The 24,800-nt window shown below is 40.1% G+C and overlaps 1 protein-coding gene across 1 annotated transcript in view; it reads left to right on the top strand.

The window, feature by feature from the left end:
- Positions 1 to 238: 238 nt before the first annotated feature.
- Positions 239 to 24,800, top strand: part of ELP2 (elongator acetyltransferase complex subunit 2) — a gene marked incomplete at its 5' end in the record, with an annotated part of 36,395 nt that continues 11,833 nt past the window's right edge. The window contains 13 exons of the mRNA XM_084260406.1: positions 239 to 370; positions 473 to 551; positions 1,811 to 1,896; positions 3,253 to 3,403; positions 4,230 to 4,307; positions 7,406 to 7,470; positions 12,497 to 12,563; positions 13,422 to 13,556; positions 15,127 to 15,222; positions 17,050 to 17,150; positions 19,115 to 19,246; positions 19,726 to 19,875; positions 21,840 to 22,028. Coding sequence (XP_084116532.1) covers positions 239 to 370; positions 473 to 551; positions 1,811 to 1,896; positions 3,253 to 3,403; positions 4,230 to 4,307; positions 7,406 to 7,470; positions 12,497 to 12,563; positions 13,422 to 13,556; positions 15,127 to 15,222; positions 17,050 to 17,150; positions 19,115 to 19,246; positions 19,726 to 19,875; positions 21,840 to 22,028 — 1,461 coding nt within the window. The remainder of the gene's footprint in view (positions 371 to 472; positions 552 to 1,810; positions 1,897 to 3,252; positions 3,404 to 4,229; positions 4,308 to 7,405; positions 7,471 to 12,496; positions 12,564 to 13,421; positions 13,557 to 15,126; positions 15,223 to 17,049; positions 17,151 to 19,114; positions 19,247 to 19,725; positions 19,876 to 21,839; positions 22,029 to 24,800) is intronic.

A 24,800-nucleotide genomic window follows, 5' to 3' on the forward strand; every position in this document is an offset into this window, starting at 1 on the left:
TCACACCTCAGCAAGCCGTGAAAGCCCAAGGCCGGGCTCTCCCCACGGCCACCTGGGCTTACACGGACCCCCTCTGTCCCGCGGCCGGGCCAAGCCGCCTCCGACGCGCCCACCACCCTCCCACCGACAAGCTGGGGCCCGGCCCCGCCCCTCGTGCCCCAGACCCCGCCCCCTCGGGCAGCGCGCGGGGTCGTTGCTACGGGAGCGGCGCGAGGTCACGCACGCGGCGGGCGGGAAGATGGCGGCGCTCGTGGAAGTCTGTCACGTCGCCTGTTGCGCCAACCGGGCGGGGAGCGGGGCCGTGTCCTGGGGGCGAGGGGGGATCCTTGCCTTCGGCAGCTGCCATGACGTTGTCCTCTACCAGCCGGCGGTGAGCTGAGGCGCCGTGGGCCGGGCTGAGCCGGGGCTGAGCTGGCCCAGGCCCGGCGGCGCGGCGGGCTCACGCTCCGTGTTTTCTCGCTCCCCCCCCTAGGTGAGGCGGGCGGCCGCTGCCCTCCGCGGCCACGCCGGCAGGGTGAACTGCGTGCGCTGGGTCCGCCGGCGGGATGGCGGTGAGTAGCGTCCTCTCCTTGTCCCTTCGGGGTGGTGGGCCGGGGCACCGGTGTGTGTGTGTGTGTGTGTGTGTGTGTATGGCGGGGGGGGGGGGTACCGCTCCTTCTCGGGTCCTCGGGCACTCCTGTCCTGCCCTTGGCTGGGCTGAGGAGGGGAGAGGAGGGGAGGGGCGGTCGGCAGCAGGGAGGCTGCGGTGTAAGCTGAAGGAGATGAGGAGCTGCAGCGCTTCCAGCGCATCCTCTCGCTTTAAGCCCAGCATCCCACTGGGGATTGCAACGGGTTGGCTCCGCAGGAGTCTCACCTGCCAGACTCGGGTGATCTGGTCCGGGAAGCGAAGGGCTCTGGTCGGGTGTGTTCTCCGGGCCCCGCAGCCGCGGCCAGCCCGGGGGGCTGTTTGGCCTGGGGCTGCGGTGGCAGGTCGGCGGCTGTGGGGCTGGTGCTGGTGCTGCCACCGGGCCCTTCAGTAAGGGTTTGGAGTTTTGTGTTGTTTTGACTTTGTAAATTAACGTGCAGTGCTTTTGAAGAGATCTCTGGCTATGAAGTTTTAGTCGCATAGAGGTCACATCCGTGAAAAAGTAACCTTTCAAGATGCAGATATTTGAGACCCTTAGGAAGCTTTTGCCTCATAATAATTACAGGATTGAAAGCTCCTTAGTTCAGGCTTTTCAAAAGCACATATACTTGCCCTTAGGCGTTTTTAGAAACTAACTGACAAGGAGAAATGGGGCTGCCAATGTTATGTGCTGGTTGCTTTTTTTCAGAACCAAGTACTGTGGTGCTAATGTTCTTTTTTGATAGCGATAAAAACTGCCATCCCTTCAGCTGGCTGTACTAAATAATTTTCTTCTTAAAATTGATTAAAAACCACTGTTTGCAGAACTTGGGAATTAAATTTTCATGTGAAGCTTTGACTTTTGTTTGGTTAGACTTCTCTTGGTTTATTTCCCTACCCTCCAAAAAGACCAAAGAAAGAAAGAGAATACTAAATCACACTGTTGGATTTGAGAATCTGTTCGGATAGATGTATTTATCACATTTAAACAGAACTTTCGATATTCTGTGGCTTTTCTCCTTATGTTGGAGAACACCTTTGTTCTGTGGTATGGTGCAAGTTATATTGGCCATGTTTTATTTTGATGGAAACTTCGCTTACAGTTGATAGCTGATATTTTGTGAGTAGTAACAATGTAACTGCTTGTGTTGTTGACTGCTGTTACAAAGTAACAGTTTGCAAAGCTTACCACAATGTATTTTTTAGCTTCTGAAACAGAGTTAATTTCTGGTGGGTCTGATAAGCAGCTCATTCTTTGGGAATGGAATGGGGCAGGAACCTGGAATAATCAGGTAAGCAGAAATAACTTCTTTTTAAAGCTCCCCCTCTAGTTTTTCATGTGCTACAAATTACCTGTTCTGTCTGTATTTCTTACCATTTTACCTTGACTATTGAACCCCATGTGTGTATGTGTATATACTCCAAACTGTTGGTACACTGTCAAGCTATGTTTTACTTTGTGTTGTTTCTTTTCTGTAGTTTATCTTTTTCAAATCAGCCTTCATTAAGAAATTAGATAAACAGTCATCAGGTGGATTTGACTAGCATGTCTAAAAGATCCTGTTTGTTCTTGAGTCATCAGCTTTCTGATCTCATGTAGCACTTTCTTTTAAGCTGCCTTTCACAGGCTGTCTCAAACTAAATTAAGCTTGGCATTTTAAAGTGCATTAGAAAGCATGCTAGAGGGAAGGGCACCTAGCTTAATGCATCAGTGTTTAATTTCTGATCCTGATCCGTTGTACCTGCTTGCATATTTATTTAAAATAACATATATTCCTTTATTAACCTTTTCTGCTGATGAGGTGTGCAGCCTTAGGCAGTGTTTGAAAAAAGACTGTGGCTAAATGTACCTATTTTAGCAACAGGTCTAGACCAGTGTAAATTCTTAGAAACAGGCAAAGTTCTATATTGGACCAATCAAAAAATCTTTTGAATTTGAACTGGGCCCTACCAGGCTGTATTTTGGAAAGAGATGTCAAGAGTGTTTATGACAAAAATTGGATAAATGCTGGATGATTTCTTATCACAGAATGAAAATCTTTTTGGTTTGCTCTTTGTGATTGTGAGGAACAGATTAGAAATTGAATCATCTGTATCTATTTATTAAGAAATTAGGTCCTTTAGTCTACATTTAGAGTTTTTGGGTTTTATGTTGACATTTTGGAGGAAGAAAACACTGTTTAGATTTGTGAGAACACATTAAAAGTTGCTGCTGGAGCTGCTGTAGCTGCTGCTTATTGCATTGTGTTCTCTGCTCTGACTCTTTCACCAAGGTTTTCCAAACCTTTCTGGGATGCTTCTGAGGGTGGGGGGCAAGAGAAGGAGGAAAAGAAGGAAAATTGCTCTTCCTAACTTCTGTACTATTTCCAGCTTTTCTGAAGCAATGGTGAGGTTTGTGTAGTGTACACAGGAAAGTTTAATTCTGCTCAGCTTTGAACAAGATCTTACCAAGTTATACATGTTACTTCTGTATCCCTTCTCTCTATTTTCCTGGAATATGTGGTAGCTTAAGCACAGCATGGCAGATTCAGTATTCACTATTAAATCATTCTATTTCTTAAAACTGCTTTAAAAAATCTCTCACATATGTCACTGGAATTTATTTTTGTTTATCTGTATAACTTTGTAAAACTGTCTGATGTGTTCAGCTTGTGAAAAGCATTCCTCTCAAAGGCCACACTGAAGCTGTTTGTGCTGTGGATGCTGTGTACCAGTCAGATGAACCTGATTTAAATCTGCTAATAGCTTCTGCAGCTTCTGACTCTACTGTGAGAATCTGGTCTCAGCATGGTTCAGAAGGTAACTCTTTGTTGGTTTGAAGTTGTAGGTTTTGTTGCTGTTGTGGTTGTTTTGTTTTGGGGTTGGCTTTTTTTTCACATTCAGGGCAACATACTGATTTAAAAATGACGAATGCTAATCCACTGAAGTACTTGGCTAAATTTAACATCTTTTGATTTGAAGTGCTATTTGCTAGTTGAGTTGTACTGACTGCCTCTCTCAAACGACTTTCTTCCTTATCTGGTGTACCTGAGGATTTCACATTGCTTTGCCTATATGAGAGAAAGGGGTGGGAGCTCCCAGTCTTCAGTCCTGCGAACTGGAAGGTACTTCTCATACTCCCAAGGGACACCCTGAAGACCTTTTTGTCTTGCTGTGGTGGTTTCCAGTGGTGGAAGTCCAATTCTGCTTCTGTAGAGAGCTTTTTGGCTTCCCTGATTGCTCTGATCTTGAGGGCGTAGTAGTTTCACCAGTTTGAGGATCTTAGGGAGTGTTTGCAGGAAGGATACTTTTCTGCTCATCTATTTGCTCTTGTAGCAAACAGATTCTGTTTCAGCTTCCTGTGTAGTGAATGTTGTTGCCACAGGAATATTTATCACTTCTAATGTGTTACCACAGTGAAACTGTACAACTTTAATACTCAATGGAGAACAGTAACTTACCTTTTAACTTGGCTATCTCTGCATTGATTTCTGTGGCCCCATAGAAGATAACATTATTAGTTAGGCTTCTGAGAAAAGCTTTTCACCTCCTTAAAATAAATTCAAACTGCGTAATATAGAAGGAAATGACAGTGCAACTTTAATACTTAATGATGAACAAGGTCAACATTGTCCTTATTTTCCAGCTAAATGCATTGAAATTCTGCAGTTTGGAAATGGATTTGTTATGGATGTCTGCTTGTCCTTCTTGCCGGGAAGCAGTGGTAAGTACAGCTGCACATATCAATGCAGGAATATCAATGCAGGAAACATAAAATCTAAGAAATTTCCCAATTAGATTTTTCATTTGACTAATTCCATACCCTTGTGCCTTATTTTAGGGGGCTGGACCTGATTATCTCTCGAGGTCCCTTCCAACCCCTACGATTCTGTGATTCTGTGATTTTGTTGTTTTCTGTGGAGTTCAGTGTAAGCTGATGCTGGTGCCTAAAGGTTTTCACTGAACTCTTCTTAGCAATTAGAAAAATACTGGCTGATTACAGTCTTCAAAATGATGGTCAAATGCAGTTCTTTAGTTAAATTCTGAGACCCAGAAAAAGAATCTGCAGGTTTGCATCTGAAACTGAGGATTAATGGGCAGTGTTTATCACCTGCTCTGCCTTAGATATGACAAAATTTAGATGCTGAACAAGTTCAGCCTGACTGTTTGGTATGGCTTATGTGGTATTCTGTTAACGTAAAAGTTCAGATTTTGTAGCCTGCCACAGGCATGTTTTTGTCTGTTGCAAATCTGTAGAAGCTTTCTGTAAAAACTCAGTGTGTCCTGTAGTGCAGTATGAGCCAGATACACAAACCTAACTCCACATATGTATCCTTAGAGCCTTTCATTGGGATTGAGGACTGCCAGGCTCCCAAGTGCTAACAAAGTCTTGAGACTAAGACTAAAGTCTTAACTGTATCTTGAGTCTTCAATGTGTGTTCCACCCATGTGTTACTTGACTCTATGCCTTCAGAGCAGTTACATGGAAGCTTATTTATTCTTTGGCTTGTAATAATTCTGGGAGGTATGAAAGCTCTATGAAGATGCATTGTCCCATTTGGAATGCTAATGTCTGTTTCCAGGGTGTTCTGATTCTGAAGGCAGCACCTGCCCCACTAAAGAGCTTTATATCTCTCCGTCCATTTTTCTCCATAAATATGCCAACAGGTGGCTGTTGAGATGAAGTTAAAAGACTTGAGGGTAAATTAAAATCATGACCTGCAGTGTGAATTTTTGTTAGAAGCGAAGTGCCAGCAGTGCCAGTTCAATGAGTATAAAATTCGTATTGTCAAGCAATAGATTATTTTCTCACTTATGATACTGTACAGGCACATCATTTTCACTCTAACGCTCTAGAGTAATGCATGTGTTTATCATTGAAATAATGAAATATGAGAGAGAGAGCTGTTCATTATGGAAAAATCTTAAATCATATTAATTCTTAAAACAAAATGGTCCTGAAACCAAATGAAGTGTTTGAAGCTACTTTAAATGGTGGAGTAGGAAGCATTTTGTTTTGCTATGAAAGTCTTTGAATCCCTTAAATTTGGACTTGGCACAGGATAATCCATTCTCCTGGCCTCTTCCCATCCCAATTCAAATTAGTTACCCAAAACAACACAGTGCTCATAGCCTGAAGTAGAGTACTTTACTTTTCTGAAGAGCTGAAAATATTATCAAATGAGAAAGTATTTGTGTAGGTTTTGTACAGGAATTTTTAAAGAAATAAATCCTTTATGTTTTGAATGCCAATTCCAATATGAATGATCTGTGCTGCTAAAGTTGTAAAGAAACAGTTTAGATTTTGAACAATAACTGTATGGTTAGAAATGTTTCCCCTTGAAATTGGTAAAGGGGCTTGTAATAGAGCATAGCCTTGTTCTGTGTTTGCTTCCTGAACCTGACATAGTGATCTGTACAACTTAACTGGTTTTGTTCAGAGGAGTATGTTAATTCTGAAATCTAAATAAAGTAGCTTAAAATGTATTATTCAAAATCTCACTGCTGATCATTTTGTCAGAAACATTAATCTGTAATAGCAATTTGGAATTTTAGTGAGCTTCAGGGAAAAATGATCCACGATAATTTTAGGAGTTGCTCTGAAATCTTTATGAACACTATGTTGGCAGCTGTATTAAGATTTAAAGAAGCTTTTCTCTTGAGATCTGCAGTTCTTAAGTCAGGAATTAAATATAGAATTACTTTTCTCTAAGTCATAAACTACTCTCCTGAACTGAAATCATTTAGAGTTACCTCCAATTTTACCAAGCAAAGAAATTTAAAGGTTGCATTGAAAATTGGTTCATATGTAATGGATACTTTAACTTTCAAAAGATATTGAAGTTCATAATACTTAGTATTTTAACTGTTTGTCCTTGAAAATAAATGGTTTATTTAAAAAAAACCCAAAAAACCCACCACATTCAAATGGGGAAAGCCAATAGATTGCTCATAAAAACTTGAACAACGTTTTGTAGCTGGAGTACAGCTTATATTTGCAGCCTCTTAGTTAAGGAGTTTCTTTACAGTTGTTTTCTGAGTCTTTAAGAAAAGCTTCCTATTGTTTTGTTTGTTTGATCGCTTTTGGCTTTGTAGTCTCCACAGAAACTCTGCTACTAAAATGCTGGGAATAGGATTGGCTATTTTACGGATCTTGATCAGCTATTTTGTCATATTTTTCATTCTTACTGCACCTGGGTAATTGTGATGCTTTAACTTGGGCCTCTGACAAGTAAGAATTTTCTCCTCAGAACTGAATTGCAACAGGTGAATTAAAAAAAAAGTGAGCAAACTTGAAAAAGCTTTGCTGATCACACTGCTGATCACAATGTCCCCATTTCAATTAGACCACAGTATCCAACTCATTTATTCTGTTTCTGTCGCAGGACTTTATCTCAGATCCAAATTCTAGTACTCCAGAGCATTTATGTGAAAAACTGTATATTAGGCTGGTTGATATCAATAAAATAAACATGATTAATGAAAAGTTTAATACTCGAACTTCCTATGGACATGTAAGCTTGAAGGAAGCTGTTCTTTAGCATCTAAAACTTGTAGATATTTATTTATTTATTATTATTATTATTTTTTATTTACATGCCAAAATAACTTGAGTTTTATGTTCTTGAAATCCTAGTTTAAATGAGACACTTGATAATGTTTGAAATAATAAGCTTTAAAAAGGTAGTATCCTGCTCGCCTGTATGTATTACTGTACTTACTGATACTGTGTTGGTTTTTGCTATTTATATAATTTTTCATATACTAGAATACTAGATTTTGTTACTTGAGTAATGAAGACTTTTTTTTTCCCTCCCCCAGTACCAATACTGGCTTGTGGTGGTGATGACTGCAAAATATATTTGTTTATACAGCAGAGTGGCCAGGTAATTCCATTTTTTGTCTCTTGCATGGATCATTACTCAGTTCTTCTGCTTCTTTTCTTTCCATATGGGCTTCTGATTTTTTTTTTTTAATTTGAGGTTCTTCTAATAACTACTGCCTCTAGATAGACATCATGTAGAACTACCTCTGTTTAAATAGTTCATCCATTTTTCTGGCTAAAGATGCAATGTACATACGGATGTTGATGTTTTCACTGTGTAAAAGTGTTAGTTTTTCTTACTTTTTCCCCTGTGTAGAAGATATCCTGTGTTTCTGTTCTCTCCGACACAGAATAGCTACAACTGCCCTTCTTTACTGTCTGTGTATTGAATGGTTCATACAGAAAGGATACTTCCAGTCTATGAGTTCTTACAATAAAACTGGTATGATTTCTAGCTATGGAATTGCATGTTTGTTGCCAAGTGTGCCCTTTGTGCTGAATGCTTCTGAGTATCAAAAGAAATTATTGAAGGAGTGACTGGTATTCTAAAAGCACATGCATTTTTTTCATGTATTATTTGGAAGCTGTAGCTATCTTTAGATTTTCGTACAATTAAATGTTTCTTTGGAGCTCTGCAAAGAAATTCTGTCCTCTTCTTGAATCTGTTGAGAAGTCTTGTTAGACTCTAAAGCATGTGATGAACAACTTTCTTCCAAAACAGAAGTAAATGTCTCTTCTTTCTCTCTATTGATCCCTTACCCTCTCCCCCTGCCTCGAACCAGAAACACTGCCCAAAATGCACTTATGAACCTAGCATTTGGAAATCTCCAGTGAGGCTAACATATGTAGGAACCACTTTTCTGGGTTTGTTGAGGCACAGCTCCATTAGAAATTGAAGAACAGACACTACTTTTTGATTTTTGAAACAGCTAGAAGCTACTTCATAGGTCATTTTCCCTGTTCACACTGCAACATACAATAATAAGACTTCTATTTTTGTTGTTGTTGTCCATAAAGTAAATACTTCAGCCTTTGTCTGCTATATTTAGTGATGCCTTAACCAGTAAGCAGGAAAGAAGGGATGCTTACTTAGTTGTTTTGGTGGGTTTGATTCTTGGGGTTTTTTTCCTTTCTATGTAGCTAGTGGGTTAAATGAGTTTAATGACATTCTCTGGGAATTAGCAGTGGCAAAATGCCACTTATGAGTCTCAGTGTACTAAAGAAAGACGTCAGAGCTTGTGCAGTTGATTTTCCTCACTCAATCTGGAACTTATTTTCTTGTATGTTCAGATTAACAAATAACATGCAGTTTGACTGCCAGGAGTGTTTGGAAATCCATAACTTATTTTGCCAGCCATTCTTAAATGCAGTCAGTTTGTGGAGGATGAAGGAATGTAATTAGAATATAAACACACTCCAGCTTCATAAGCAAGTTTATGCTGCTGTCTATTTTTTTTTTTTTTCCTTTTTCTGTTGTAGGAAGCTAATGATACAGGGAGTGATGAATTTTCTCTTGTTTTACATGTGGTTGTTTTTCCTACATTTTCCTTCAACTTTAGGAAGTATTTTCACCAGCTTTCCTGGAAAACTTGGGGTTTAGTCTCTCTTTTTTTGGGTTGGTTTGTTTGTTGTTGTTGTTGTTGTTTAAATGAGATGGGACTTCAGGTTGGCATCTGTCTTAACTTTCCAGAATATCTTTTTTAACGAGGTAGACTGTACAGACCTTGAAGAGCCCAAATTTGATTCCCTGTGGAGTAAAAGTGCCTGTGTAGAGCATTACAGCTATTAGCAGAATGAAAATACCCTTTTGAGCTTTCTGACATAAATTTCTTCCTAGCTACTAAAGGGAGGTTTTCTTCTCTGAGTTCTCTCAGTTCTGCTGACACCTTTTTTTTGTATGGCTTCTGCAGTTCTACTTTTGCAGGTATTTGAAAGCAATGTTAGTGTCGTCCTGTCATTTTTCACAAGATCTTAGTGTAGAAGTGTAATTAGAATCTGAGCTTGTGCATCCCTTCCCTAACTGGTAAGGGCCTGTGGCTCTATCCTGTTAATTGTGACTCTTGAAAAACTCTTCCTTTAGTTAACATCTGAGAGAGGATTCTGTGAACCCCAAGTTCAGAATGGGGCATTCTGAAGAAACCTGGAGGGCACTGTTACATTCTATGGGAGGATGAGGCATCTTAAAGTTAGCTGATAAATGTTGCCTTTTAGTAATTTCAGTAATTTTAGAGTTGAAGTATATTTATTCATAAAAAACTGCTTGGTTTTTGAAGCTGAATGGGCAGGGTTCAAATCCTTTAAGGCTTTCTATCCAGAGATCCCATACTACGTTAAGCAGTAGAAAGAAAATGATCTCTCCTTTCTGAGCTCTTGAAAGAGGCTATTGATTTATGAAAGTACCCAGGGAAAAATCTTTCAGAAACCATTATAAATCTTCCTGCTTAAGAAATCACAAGACTGTGGAGGGGAAGCAAGTAAACCAGAAGACCACAATAGAGCTTTAAAACCAGACATCTCTATGTCGAACTTGGTTTCTGTGAGAAGATTCTGCTGTGCATGTTTGAGTATGTTTGACCTAATTGAAAAGTGGAATAAGAGACTTACTCAAAGGTACTTCAGGCTAACAGCTGGATAGGGGAGGGATATTGTGCCTAGTGAAGAAAAGCTGAGATGATTTGCACCTTTCTTGCCTTGTGTGTTAGTTGCCAAACTTGCCGAACAGTACTACTAGCCTTGTCCTGAAGGACACGTATCCAAGGTGTGGGCAGTTAGTTCTGCAGAATTCACTGGATGTCTCCACAGGCAATGAGCCTTCATTAGTTCTGCTGCCTATCAAACAGATGTCTTCTTTGCCTGAAAGAAAAGAGACCAAATTGCCGCTGTGTAAAAATGCTCAGAGATTGATTGAGAGGCATGGGAAAGCCTGTGAAGTTGGTGACTTGATCATGAGTTTTTGTCAGATTCAGTTGTTGATACTGTACCTTCCAATAACCTTATGTAACTGGTAAGGACCAAGGGGAAAGCTGGAATAGAGGAGGAGAAAGCTGAGACTGCTGAAACAAAGTCTGTAAAAATGTGAAGAATGACAGCTCAAAATAGTTGCAAGTACAACCTAGGTAATAATAAAAGCTTTGACTGAATAATTTAAAAATAGTGGTTACGTGTATCTGCAAGAAGCTTTAAATTGATGCACTTTTGAAACTGCATGTGTGATATCAAGACACAGGCTTCAGTGAAAATGGCAAAAACAATACAAAAAGCAAGTGGAGGTCGTAACAGCAGCCCCCCCTTGCTCGTTTTCAACGGACAGTTTTTATTTTTATGGGAAACAATATTTTGAAAATTGAGTGCTTTTTCCATAGCACAAAGACCTGCATGCTTGGCTTGGGCTTACGTAGTGCCTAGAAGCCTGTTTGGGAAGTGAATTAGAAATCTCGGGTGGTATTAATAACCTCAAACTATTAGTTTTATTCTCTTTAAAGAGAAAACAAACACCTGTGTTTCGTAATGGTTCTTTTTGATGTGCAAAGATGAGGGTAATTTAAAAACACCCACCCAACACCTTGAAATTAAAAGTTAATAGGTGCGTATTTAGATTAATATTAAAACCAGATTTCAGGAGAGATGCACACTGTTCAGCATAAAAGGAACCAAAAGAGACAAGAACGTTAGCAACAGCTCAGCCTGATCCAGGCTTTCAGATGGGAATAATTTAACTAACTAACTTTGGTGAATGTAGAATGCAGAGCATTATGTCAAAGATCATATAAATGAATGAATAAATGGCTGTTTATTATGTGAAATGTAAATTCAAAAAAAGATTTAATATTTTTTTTAATGTATTGCCAGAAACACGTAGCCTTCAGTAGAACCTTGAAGTCACTGTTTGATCTCTCTTCCTGGGCTGTCCTTGCCTTTATTTGCACATAACCACTTGGGCATGGAACATAAACATCTGTCTGGAATGCCACATCCAGAAGTGCCAGTGAGTGTAGAATTCTGTGACAAGCCAAATGAGACTTCAGTGCCTGTGAGAGCACATAATCAAGACCAAAAACCTTCTGACTTGGAAGCTTCTGTTAAGCTGTTCACTTATCTGTGTGTGTACCTTGTATATCGATTGCTCTGTAATGTTCAGAATGTAAATGGTGAACAAGAAGCAGAGTAATGTTTTTTGAGGAACACCCAGGAAAATATGGACCAAAGAGAAGAGGCATGGGTTTCTGAGTGGTTTTAGTTAGCTGTAAAATTATTTGAATGAGTTAGTGTTTCTGACTCTGTTCTCTGAAGCTAACATTTTAACTGTAATAGTCATTTCAGACATCTTAAGTGAACTTGGCATCAAAACATGTCATGGAAGTAGGGCTTTCTTCTGGGCAAAGAAATGGTTTAAATGCTAATTAAGCAATGAACACTTCTACCTTAGTTGAATCAAAACAAAACATAGTCTTATATATGCTATGAGTGAAAACATACTGCTAATGAAAGTTCCTACTAGGAACTTTGTGTTTCTGTGCTCATGTAGAGGTTTCCATCAGCAGATGCAGTTCTTGATGTTTGCTTACCTTATAAATTTAGTCAATAAACTTAAGAAATATAGGGAACACTTTTGGCCCCATAAGTAATTCTTAGTATTATATTACAGATTAATTACTGAAATTAACTACAGATTAATTAACCTTGATTTTACCTGTATTCACTTTCTACATCATCTGCAATGGTATCTACTTCACATGTGTAATGCAAATTATTTACCCACATTGCATTATTCTTTGTGTACCAATATAAGCCTAATAAACCTCCAAAATTTTCATCTATTCAGAGAGAGACTGTAGCCTCTTGAATGTGAGTACCTTAAATTCTGGATATATATAGGAAGTGCTGTGATGTGACACATGTTTACCTGGTGTTGGCAAAAGCAAACAGGCCTATTTAGAATGTGTTACTAAATTACAATCCTTAGTAGCAGTTTATTTTTCCAGTTGCAAATAGTAGAAGCTGTAAACACAAAAGACTTGAAAATCCAAAGCTCATATGTGTGTGGTAATTAAGTGCATTTCCATGATATAACAGGAGTTTCTGTTCAGTTTCAGAAAACGTTAATACTCCCTGGCCATGAGGACTGGATAAGAGGCGTCGAATGGGCAGTCTGTGGTCAGTATGAGAGATGAATAAAGTGGAATACTGGTTTAACTATGGTACTACCATTTCACCTCTCCAACAGATGGTTTTGACCCACTGTAGCCATTAAACTTTTGTGGTTGCAATTTTTTTCTGAGATGGTGGTACAGATATTAAAAATCAAGATAGAACTTTGCATCCTATTAAAATATAGGAATTTTTGAACTTGTGTTACAGTTACATTTGAGTTATCAAAGCTATGGCTACAGTAGGATGAATACAGAACACTCCTATGTTGTGTTTGCATCCCTCATTTTGTCTTGTTTACTTCAAGTTTAATTACCTGACTGTTAGCTAAATGTAAACAGATAGGAATTTTAGCAACTTTCCCTTTTCATTATGCAAATACCTGTATCTGAGTGAGGAAGATTTGGCTGCTTTTTCAAAGGGGGAGAAATAGTACTTTTTTCCCTTTTTATTTTTAAATTTTTATAGAACAGGAGATAATTTTACATGTTAACTAGTCCCATAGTTCTTGCAATGGCAAAAATAAAATAGAAGGAACTAGAGGTTGCTACAATCTTTAAGAAAGAATGGGAGGAAAGGAGTTACTGAAGAATATTGATGCTGTCAACATGTTCAGAGTGTAGGCCATAGGTAGTAAGGAGGTGTCTGTACAGTATCTACAGTGTTTTTCACGTCTTACAAGCAGAAGAATGTCCATAGTCAGTGTGTGTAAGCTGGTGGAGACTTTGAAATGGGAGATGTTAAAATAAAACAGCAGTTCATGATACAGCATACAATAGGAGAAATTAAGATAATGCTGTAGTACATGTTTGGAATGAAAACAGGGCTCTAATTTTTTTTTTTTTTTTTTTTTAAATCAAATAGGTGAAGACCTTTTCTTAGCAAGCTGTGCTCAGGATTGTTTGATAAGAATTTGGAAAGTGTGTACAAAATCAAAGCAGCTTCCAGAAACTGAAGATGATTCCATAAGACTGAAAGAGAATATTTTTACTGTCAATGGTGGGTAACAGCTGTACAGTGCTCTTGTGCAACTCCTCATAGAATCATAGAATGCTTTGGGTTGGAAGGGACCTCAAAGACCATCTACTTCCAACCCACCTGCCATAGGCAGGGACACCCTCCCCTAGACCAGGTTACCCAAAGCCCCATCCAACCTGGCCTTAAACACTGCCAGGGAGGGGGCAGCCACAGCTTCTCTCGGCAACCTGTGCCAGGGCCTCACCACCCTTATAGTAAAGAATTTCTTCCTAACATCTAATCTAAACCTACCCTTTTTCAGCCTGAAGCCATTACCCCTTGTTCTGTCACTACACTCCCTAATGAACAGTCCCCCTTCACCTTTCCTGTAGGACCCCTTTAAGTATCGGTAGACTGTAATTAGGCCACCCCAGAGCCTTCTCGTCTGCAGACTGAACAGGCCCAACTCTCACAGCCTGTCTTCATAGGAGAGGTATTCCAGCCCCTTGATCATCTTCATGGTCCTCCTCTGGACTCGCTCCACCAGGTCTATATCTTTCCTGTACTGGGGACCCCAGAGCTGGACACAGGACTCCTGGTGGTGTCTCACCAGAGTAGAGGGGCAGAATCACCTCCCTCGACCTGTTGGCTCCCCTGTTCTTGATGCAGCCCAGGACATGGTTCGCCTTCTAAGCTGCTGGTGTACCCTCTGTCTCACACTTCTGTCCATGGTTTTATGGTGGCTTACAAGGTGTTTACTATCTATTTTGTTTTGTTTCTTGTATTTAAAAGAATTTAAGACCAGTTTGATTGCATTGTTTTTATTCAGTTGTTAGAAAAAGTGGAGTTACTGTTTTAAAGCTGTGACTATATAAAGTTAATGTGTTACGAAAAATGCACGTACACTAAATGCAGTACATAGTCAGGAGACACAGTTGTCTGTGGGAGGTAAGCTGCTGTGCTGCTGTGCAGTTCTCCTCCAGTTTAATAACATCCCTTTAATTTTTTTCCTTATAATTAAGTGCAGTAAAAGGTGCTACTATTACTTAGAAAGTAGGGATAACAGATAAGTACGTGCAGGCCTGCTTCCTGGTTATTTAACATACCACTTGAGCACTCTAAGATCAAAGTCTCTCAATGCTGACATTGGGTAAATTATTAGGCAACTTGGGTAGTATAATGGAGTTTGTATGATGTTACAAGTAAAAAAAAAAAGCTCATGCTACTTGCTGCAAATCGGGATTCACCTAAGTATCTTGATGCTTGTATTTACAGTCATTTGGAGTTGTAAATATGCTTAAGTTAAGAGTATGAATAGAGAAGAGCAGGCAATATCAGAGAGTTTATTTCAAAATTGCTTGAGAGTTCTCCAGGAATTCTGTGATACCACTCTGAGGCAATAGGCTGACCTCTTACTGTCAATCCGGTACTCAGGGCTTGCAGTGAAGTAGGCTTTCAAGGCGCTGTTCAGCATCAATAGGCTATTGAACTATTGGTAGATGATCAAAGCAGTTGTTTTTTTTGTTTTTTTTTTTTTCACTGAAGATACCAGAAATGACCTGGTCTTTCTTAGCTTATAGAAAAAAATGTTCTTTTCTCTGATTTGTGGCAGATACTGATACAACATACGCAGTTACTCTGGAGTCTGTGTTGGCTGGTCATGAAAACTGGGTGTATGCAGTTCACTGGCAACCTTCATTTTCCAAAGGTAAAAAGTTACCAAATCCTTTAGCAAGTAATGTTAAGTGTCGTATATGTAGAGTCGAGTCACATGTCTGTATGTTGTGTTTGCATGCTTGCTTGTCACTGAGGCCTATGGAAACATTTCACTTCTGCAAATGATGTTTTGTAAGTAAACGGGTGTTTTGGCTGAATGTGCCACAACAGCACACTGTATAGCACAGACTCTGTCACTGTGTGTTGCATGGCACTCTTTTGTACTCATGATTTGTTTATTGAATAAAATAAAACTGATCTGTACTGAGTTTATTGTAATTGATTTGCTGATGGCGGAACAAAACCTGGTTTAATTGGTGTGGATTCATAGCTCTAATATTTTACCTTGATTCAGCTATTTGAAATGTCTGTTCTTTGGAAGGTCAGCATTAACTCAGGAACATTCTTTTTCCTTGGACTAGAAAGGAGGAAATAGCAGCCTTCAGAAGAGTAATCTTCAGTCATCCACACATTAACATAGCATGCCAGGGTTTCCTTGACTATCATTTTTTCTACCTAGCATGTTGCTTTAAGGCATTAATGCAGAATCTCATTGACAAAAATGTTTGGGGTTTTTTGTTTGTTTTTCCATTTCCCCCCAGTATTTATATTGCTTTTAAAATTCTTAATTTCTGGCAGCCTTACTTGTGGTACTGATTTGCTGGTGCATGTCTGTCTGAAGTGTAAGGGAAGAAGATTTTTGATTTGACATGCTTGCACCATCAGAGTGCCCTTGTGTATTTGTATTGGCAAAGGTGCTGTTTTTTCTGGGATGTTTTAGTTGCTGGTGGTGCCAGATGACTTCACTGGTACAAAGTATAGTTTTCTAGTGTATATACAACACTTGAACAGTAGAGTGCAATTAGAATGTCAGAATACCTGTAGTGAAAGGCACAGGACTTGCTTTAGAAATACCAACTTGATTATCTGTTCTTCCGCTTTTTTGAACACCAATAGATGATTTTGCCTGTTAAAGCAAGGTTTAGGTGAAATACAGTCATGTGAGTCTTTCACTGCAATCTGGACACCTGTCCTGTTGGACCATGAAGCTTTCCTAGTGTCTTACATCATGCTTCTGCATATGTGCAGCTGCTTGTGTTCTGTGGCCTGCCCAATCTTCAGTTCCCTGAGGTAGATTTTCTTCTTCACTAAAGGCAGGCTGATCTGAGGCATTCTCGGTGTAGAAGGTTTGATGTGGTGTAAGATACTGCCTGAGACACCCACCGATGTCTCTATCCTGAAGAAAGGTTCCCCAGCAGATCTAGGGTTTTCCCAACTGGGTGATGAACCAGTTTGGTCTTCCCAGTTGTGGCTGTATTGGGTGGTTGTCTTGAATGTTTCATTGCCTTTTGGGGAGCAGTCCCTACCACTGTATGTATTATAGGATGCTAGATTCTCTGAGTCTGAAATGAATGTAACACTTAAGTTGGGAAAAAAAATACAGTGAATACTGGCATAGAGATTATTTTGTTTTAAACTGGAGTTCTCTCTGTAAAAACTAATTTGAGGAATAGAACAGAGGGCTGCTCTGCAGTCTTTCTGTGAAGCTCTGTCTTTTCCTCCAAATTACACTTGTTTCAATGTCAGTTTGGAGTGAATAAACAGTAGAATACGTGTTCTACATTTCTTTTGAGAGATTATAGCTGAAGAATTACAATACCTCCTAATGAATGCCTAGTAAGAAAGTAAATCTTATTAAATGTGGCCTTTAAGTTCTGCATTGCACATCTCTGACGCTGAACAATTTTCTTAGCATGTTTGGATTTCAGTAGGAGCTATTCTCATAAGTCGTAGGGTAATTGTTCTCCTTGTACTGTAGATGGCAGCATGCAACAACCAATGAGGATATTGTCTGCATCAATGGACAAGACTGTGATCATCTGGGAACCCGATAAGGAGTCCGGAGTCTGGCTAGAACAGGCAAGTGTCAGTCTTTCTCACAATCTCTTCTGCATCCAAGTTGTGTTTCCAGGATCATGTGTGTACCATAGGGAGCAAAACTTCTCTAAAATACTGGGAGATAAAGCCAAAAGTGGGTTTTTTGCAAAAAATACTCATTCTGATGCTGTGTTACAAGTAAAACTTATAGTTTTCAAAAATTACGTGATGCGCCGTGACTTTTATTGTGTTTGTTTCCTTGTTACCTTATTGGGGAGCTAAGGGGAGTTTGTACTCACCTGACATTCGTAGTATAGCAAGCCAGATGCTGCACAGTAACACAACACTGTGTACTGATAAGAAGAGGAAGAAACCATCCTGAATTATTTGTAGTTAATCCTTATGTGAACGTGCCCCCAGATGGTTGCCACAGAGCAGTTGACACAATTCACGAGCCTGGTTTAACTCATGATAACATGTTCATGGGCTTTGTCACTGTTTTTTTTTCTTCCATTTGAGCTGGATACTCACGTTTCACTGCAATATTTTGAACACTGTTCTAATATGGATCATCCCAAATAAACAAGTAGTATAACCAGTGCTTTGGTAGCTGTCTTTGTTTTCAGTTGACCTGCTTTTCCAATATACAGTAGTTCAGCCAAAATCGTGTTGGGTTCTGACAGCCATTGTTTATGATCTTTCCTTTCACAAAGAAAACTCTAATCCTCGCTTGAGAGAAAGAGAGGGAATTACAGTAGGTGGATTTAATTTTTCCCCTGTTCCATTGAAAAGTTCCTGTGCCCTTCTACTTGAAATAGAAATTATTTCCTAATAGGGTGATCACAGAAGGGTGCCATTTGTTTTCCTTGGTGGTAACACTTAGTTGTGGCTAAATTTACAAGCTTCTAAAAATGGATCTCCAGTACAGATTGTTGCAAAGTGTTACTCTCTCTTTTTTTTCCATTCCGTTTGCATTGGTTAGAGCTCAAATGTGCAGCTTGCAGTTCAGATCTGACATTTTAACTGCAACAATCCTTTTTGCATTGAGGGAGGGAAACCTGAGCTGGAAGCCTGCAGCGAGGAAGGGCACAAGGGGAACATCCCATTTTCTCTTTCTTCCATTTTGATATGATGACCAAGAAGTCTTCACAAAATCAGTGCCCGGCTCAGAGGTGAGACTAGAATTCTGCCTCTAGCATGGTGTATCGAAGTTACTTCAGATAAGATGTGGGGTTTTTTTGAATGTGTGGTAAAAAAGTGTACATGGATCTTAAAAGCAGCTGTATAATAATGGGGGAATTGTTAAGACTTCAGCTTGAAAGGAATTGTGTTCTTGCATTTCCTAGTTCTATTCAAAAAGTAACTTTAATATTTTAATGTAACTAACTTGAAAGAGCACAAGAGAGCAGCTATCAGGCGTGTGTGTCTGGATGCATACGTGCATGCGCAGTCACAAGGGAGGTATAAAACAAAAGCCAAAATATACCACAGGATGATTGTGGAACAAGTTGCAGGGGTTCGTGGAGGAAGAGGGGAGTGGAAATACGGAAATATTGGAAATTAAGATTTTTTTATTTTCTTTTTTTTAAAAAAGAGGGGGCAAAAAATCCCCACTCAGAATTGCGTTCCTTTGGGCCTTTTTTTCCATTTGGTGTGTTGCAACATCAAGGCAACAGATTGCAAGTAAACTGCTACATCCAACAGACTGGACAAAAACAGAGAGAGAGAGTAGGTTCTTGTCTCATCTAGTGTAGTGTTTTCTTTCTCCTGGGTGGTTAATCAAGATCCTATCCTGAGATGTTTATGAAGGGATGGTCTATTAAAAGTGGCATGTAGCTTTAATTCCCATGATACTCGAGTGCTTCCCTTTTCAACTGGAATACTCTTTATCTGTGTGCAGTGTGAACGCTTGCCTAGAGATAAATTTTCATCTTGTGAGAGTAGGAGGCCTTTATATGAATGGAAGGCTGTTTTCATGGATATTTCACTTCTGATCGTTAATCCAGGTGCGGGTAGGTGAAGTGGGTGGCAATACCCTTGGATTTTTTGACTGCCAGTTTAGTCCAGATGGCTCGATGGTTGTTGCTCATGCTTTTCATGGAGCGCTACACCTTTGGAAGCAGGCTGCAGTTAATAAGGTATGATGGGTTTTTTTATTATTATTACTTAAGTGGAATTCTTTTATGTCACTTGAGGTAGGTTCTGTTGTTAATAGAAGAGTGTAACAGTAAAATTGAAAGCAAGTGATTGAATAGGCCTTCTCTGAATATGATATTCTTTAGGAGTCTTGCTCCTGCACAGAATGGGAATCTCCCAGGCTTGAAAACTTGTTGCTTCCCTGTAGGATCCAGGAAGTCATTGAAATGGACTGAACTCCTTTACGGTTGTGCTTTCTTCAAAAATGTCAGTTAAACCCATAACACAAGTTTATTTTAGGTTGGAGCAGTAAATCAGTATTTATGTGTCTTTGAGCACTCTGAGTTCTGATAAATTGCTGCTTTTTAAATTTGTTTTTTATTTTTCTTTCTTAATAAGGAGGTTGGTACTTTTATTTTGCTTGGAGTATGCCAGTCAGTCAATTGAAAGCTTCTTGCTTCTTTGGTGACTGTTTTTATAGAAAGAATGGACTCCAGAAGTTGTGATTTCAGGACATTTTAACAGTGTAGAAGATGTGAAGTGGGACCCAGAAGGAGAGTTTATCATCAGTGTTGGTTCTGATCAAACCACTAGACTCTTTGCTCCATGGAAAAGAAAGCAAGAGACAGAGGTACAGTCTTCAAAGATTTTGTGAACTTGGTGAAGAACATAACTCGTACCTTTAATTTCCCCAAGCCATGATTTGGTTCAAAACTGCTTGTGCGACTGCTTAGTTTGGTCATTCAGTGTGTGCTGTTAAAGATACCATTGGCAGAGTTTTAGCAATCACATAGCATGACTGCTGTTTATTCTGGAGTTCACCTCTGGGTTACCTTCAGTAAGTGCTCTCCCAGGGTCTTAAAATCCAGGCTGTGCGGTAAATCAGGTGGAGGAATACATAGCTGATTCTAATAACTATGATTGTTCTTGTTTAATGCTTGGCTAAGCACTGCTGCAGGTAATCATAAAGAAACTCAACTTTGGTTGTGTGGGTTTTTTTCTTTACACAAGCTTAATCTAAGCAGAGTTCTCACTGTATTTTTACACTATTTTATTTATGACTGTGACTGGTTTATCTGAACAGTGTGACTGCAGTTGCTACCTGGTCAAGCAACTTTTCAGGAAGAATTATTCCTGAATAACTTTGTGTGTTCCAAAGTAAGTCTGAATACTGTGTTGGGAAATGCTGTTCAGGGATGCAGAAGTTCCTGTTTCTAGTTGCTCATGCGTTTTCCTCAACTACAGTTCCAGCTTTTTCTGGCAGGAGAGTAGTAATGGCCACGCAGGAAACTGGCAGAAATTTGACTGACTGAAGTCATGTGAGGCTCTGGGCAAGTTGTGCTATTAATTGTGGGAGGCAAAGGGCAGCAATTACAATGTCTCATTAAAGCTTCTGTAGTGCAGACCAGCACAGGTTGTCTCATGTTTTTGGGAGAGTGAATTTGGCTTCAGTTCCCAATTCCCTTCGTCCAGGCCAAACAGAAGTGGTGGCAATCCAGCTCAAGCTGTGTTGTAGGAAGGGCTTCTGCAGTTTCCTTCCCTACCTCTTCCCCTTATCTCCAGTCTGAAGGGTACAGCAGCTCTGTGGAAAAGATAGTAGTTGGATTTGACATAGGGAAACAAAGTCCAGGACTAGCACATGGTGGAAGTTGGCAGCGTTCAGAAGAGTCGTTAATACCATGTTTTGTCAGACCTATAAAGTAGCACTTTTCACTATATATGCTGCTTGCTAAATTTGTATCCTATTTTCTGAAATAACTGAACTTTGTATTATTTACCTGGACAGCTTTTCCTGCTGTCTCTGAAAGTTTTGAATGAATTGATTTAGCAGAGTACTGCAGTCTTTGTATCTTAAGTTTGGTGTGAACTGAATCCCTGCACTTCCTATTGCAACAAAGAGCAGCCACCTGGCTTTCTTGCGTTAATGCTTGCAGCGTGGATATGGCTATTTCTGGAAATTAGAAAAAAACCTTAATACTTCAAATGAAAACACTTTTAAAAACATCAAGATTTTCCAGATGTTTTTCCTATAAGAAGCTACATTGCTATTGTGGTTTTGGGGTTGTTTTTTCTTTTTTTTTTTTGCAAAGCTTAAATTAAATAGTTTCACTGAAATCAAGTATTTAAAGAAAGAGGGAAGGTAGGTACCTGTGGCTTGCAGACAGCAGTGCTACTGTGCTTTGTGAAAGTCAGAAGAAGGAAGCAGGGTAGTTATTGCTGCCTTGCAGAACTGTAACTTTGAAAGATGCAAGAAAGTAGTAAGCAGCAGACAGTCTTCCTTTTGCTTAAGCAAATGGTGTCCTTTTCCTGATTGTCTGGCATAAAGATGTCACAGTAAGCACAGTCTGCCCTTAGTAACAAAGGTAAGCTAATGCCTTGAACATACCTGTGCAGGATAGAATCTACTGGTTACATGGATGATTGGGTGGAAAAATAGGATTTAATCGATGTATGTGAGTGTACATCAGTTTTATGAATGTCAGCAGAAGGTTGCCATTAACTTTATTAACATAAAGTCAGCCAGTAAAGTGTTAGCATTCTCTGTGGACCTCACGATTTTCCTGCTTCCCTGTTGAAGAATTTCTGTCTGTCTAGGTAACCTGGCATGAAATTGCAAGGCCTCAGGTGCATGGGTATGACATGCGCTGCCTGGCGATGGTCGGCCGGTTTCAGTTCGTGTCGGGGGCGGATGAAAAAGTGCTTCGAGTTTTCCGGGCTCCCAAGAATTTCATAGACAACTTCAGTAACATCACTGGCATCCCAGTGGAGAAGCTGTGCTCCCATGTAAGTGTGCTAAAGCAGTGCTAAATCATAGAATCATAGAATGGTCTGGGTCGGAAGGGACCCCAAGGATCGTAGAACTCCAACCCCCCTGTCACAGGTAGGGTCACCAACCTCCAGGCCTGGATCTACACAAGGCTGCCCAGGGCCCCATCCAACCTGGCCTTGAACACCTCCAGGGATGGGGCATCCACCACCTCTCTGGGCAGCCTGTTGCAGCACCTCACCACTCTTTCTGTAAAAAAACTTCCCCCTAATGTCTAATCTAAACCTTCCTTCCTTTAGCTTTAATCCATTTCCCCTTGTCCTGAAAAATTGAAGGCAGTCCTCTTTCATGTAAATAAAACTAATGCTTCAAAATATGTCTAATTGCACTAAATCCCATGGAAATTCTTTTAATAGTTCTGGAACTGTAACCTTGTTTTTTCCCCTTTTCCTTCTGTTTGCTTCCATGTGTGTTATTTCATAGGTATTTTCAGTGTTGTCCTATAAAACAGGTTGTATTTGTAACTAAACAAGACCTAATGTCTGAAGGTTGCAAAGCGTAGGGGTAAGTTTTTAAATGAGGCAGACCAAATAGACTACTGTACACACTTGGTGATTGGAAAGCAAACAATAAAGCCTGGGAATGTGCTTCTTCTTAATTTAAGGGTGTAGTAGTCTTGTCTAGATGTAATTATTGTTGTGTGGTTATGGGTTGGTTTTTTTTAATTGTATGCTGGGAAATAGCGTGAAGCTTTCAGCGCTGTTGTTAGCTGCTACGTATAAATATTTATAAATATGTACTTGCTCACGCTTTATTTCTTCTTGGCATTGGGAATTTCCTTGAGGCCTTTATATTCCAGTTCTTAGTGTCGATAAGTATACTTTCCCACTCTGTGGAAAGAGAACTGCAGTGTTGTCATCCTTCCCTTCACTTTAAGGTAGAATTCTGGTTTTCTCTTGCGTGTTGTAGAGCAGAACTCATTCTGATAGTTGTCTCTGTACAGCGCCTTGCATGCCCTTTGCATTTCTGGCTCAAAGGCAGTGCTTTCTGTGCAGCTTCTCAGAGATGGATTAGCCTTTCCCTTTCATTTAACAATTGAAACATCTGGGAAAGAAATCTATTCATTTTTGATAGTAAGTTGTTACATAAATAGCTGTTTAGCACTTGAGTTTCATAGAACTTTGTAAGCATTTGTGTTAATGACATTGTACAAATTAACATTGTTCTCTTATAATGCTGGCAGATGTCATTATTTTACTCTTACAGAGACTTTCCTTATCAGCTCTTCCTCTGAGTGCTATTTTTTGATTTATGAGTTCACAAAGTGTTTCACATGAGCATTATTTAGAGAGGAAGGCTTTATGAGCTCTAATGATATGTCTGCTTTTAAATAGCTTTATTGAAATTGTTTTCTATGAGTGCTTTTTTTGTTGTTATATGGGTAAGCTTTTTCTTAATTTAGCTCAAACGCCTTCACCAAATAAGTACTTCAAACCAAAAAAGTCAGCTTAATTTTCAGAAAGGGTTGAATAGGATTATGTTCACTGCAAATCCATGGAATTGTATTATGCTTTTGTGTTGTAATGAAGAACCACTTTTGTTTTAGAGGCCTTGGATTGGTGTGTATCTCATACATTTTCTCATCAAAGTGTGAACAGTTATATAAATAACATCATATTTTAAGCTGTCACCTAAATTATTAATCCAGTTCTGCAAAACAGGCTTTCTTTGAACTTTTCAGACACTATAAGAAAAAGGTTTCATAGACATTTAGTCTTTTTCTTTTGTCTGTGTACCAGGGCTCCAAGTTCACTTTTTTCCCTGTACCTTTATGGAACCATTTTCTGTTTGATGAGTTGCCTTTACTCTGTGCTGCTGTAAACAGCCACATCTCTCTGCTATGTACTGGGTTGTATTTGAAGTTGTGGGCACAGGCACTAAACTTCTGCCTCCTTTTTTTCAAAATGCTGCTTTATTTTACAGCCACAGACTGGTTGGGGTTGGGTTTATCCTCAGAGATCATCTGTCTCTAACCCCCTGCCACGGGCAGGGACACCCTCCCTTAGTCCAGGTTGCCCAAAGCCACATCCGACCTGGCCTTGAAACACTGCCAGGGACGGGGCAGCCACAGCTTCTCTGGGCAGCTTGTGCCAGGGCCTCACCACCCTCACAGGGAAGAATTTCTTGCTTGTATCTAATCTAAATCTAACCTCTTTTAGTTTAAACCCATTACCCCTCACTTGCCCTTGTAAACAGCCCCTCCCCAGCTCTCCTCTAGACCCCTTGTGCTACTGGAAGGCAGCTGTAAGGTCCCCCCAGAGCCTTGTATTCTCTAGGCTGAACAAGCCCAACTCTCTCAGCCTGTTTTCATAGCAGAAATGCTCCAGCCCTCTGATCATCTTTGTGGTCCTCCTCTGGACTCACTTCAACAAGTCAATATCCTTTACTGAGGACCCCAAGGATGGATGCAGTACTCCAGGTGGGGTGCCATGAGAGCAGAGGGGCAGAACCACCCCCCTTGACCTGCTGGTCATGATGGGTTTTATGCAGCCCAGGAGAGGGTTGGCTTTCTGGGGGGCAAGTACACGTTGCTGGCTTATGCTGAGCTTCTCAACCAACACCACCGAAGTGTTGTTTCTCAAGGTTCTCCTCAGGGCTGTTCTGAATACGTTCTTTGCCCAGCCTATAGTTCTGCTTGGGACTGTACTGACCCGTGTACAGGTCCTTGCACTTGGCCTTGCTGAATTTCACAAGGTTCATTTCACCTCAGAACACACTACTTCTCAGTC

The sequence above is a fragment of the Gallinula chloropus genome (genome assembly GCF_964237585.1).
Source record: "Gallinula chloropus genome assembly, chromosome: 2".
Taxonomy (NCBI): Eukaryota; Metazoa; Chordata; class Aves; order Gruiformes; family Rallidae; genus Gallinula; species Gallinula chloropus.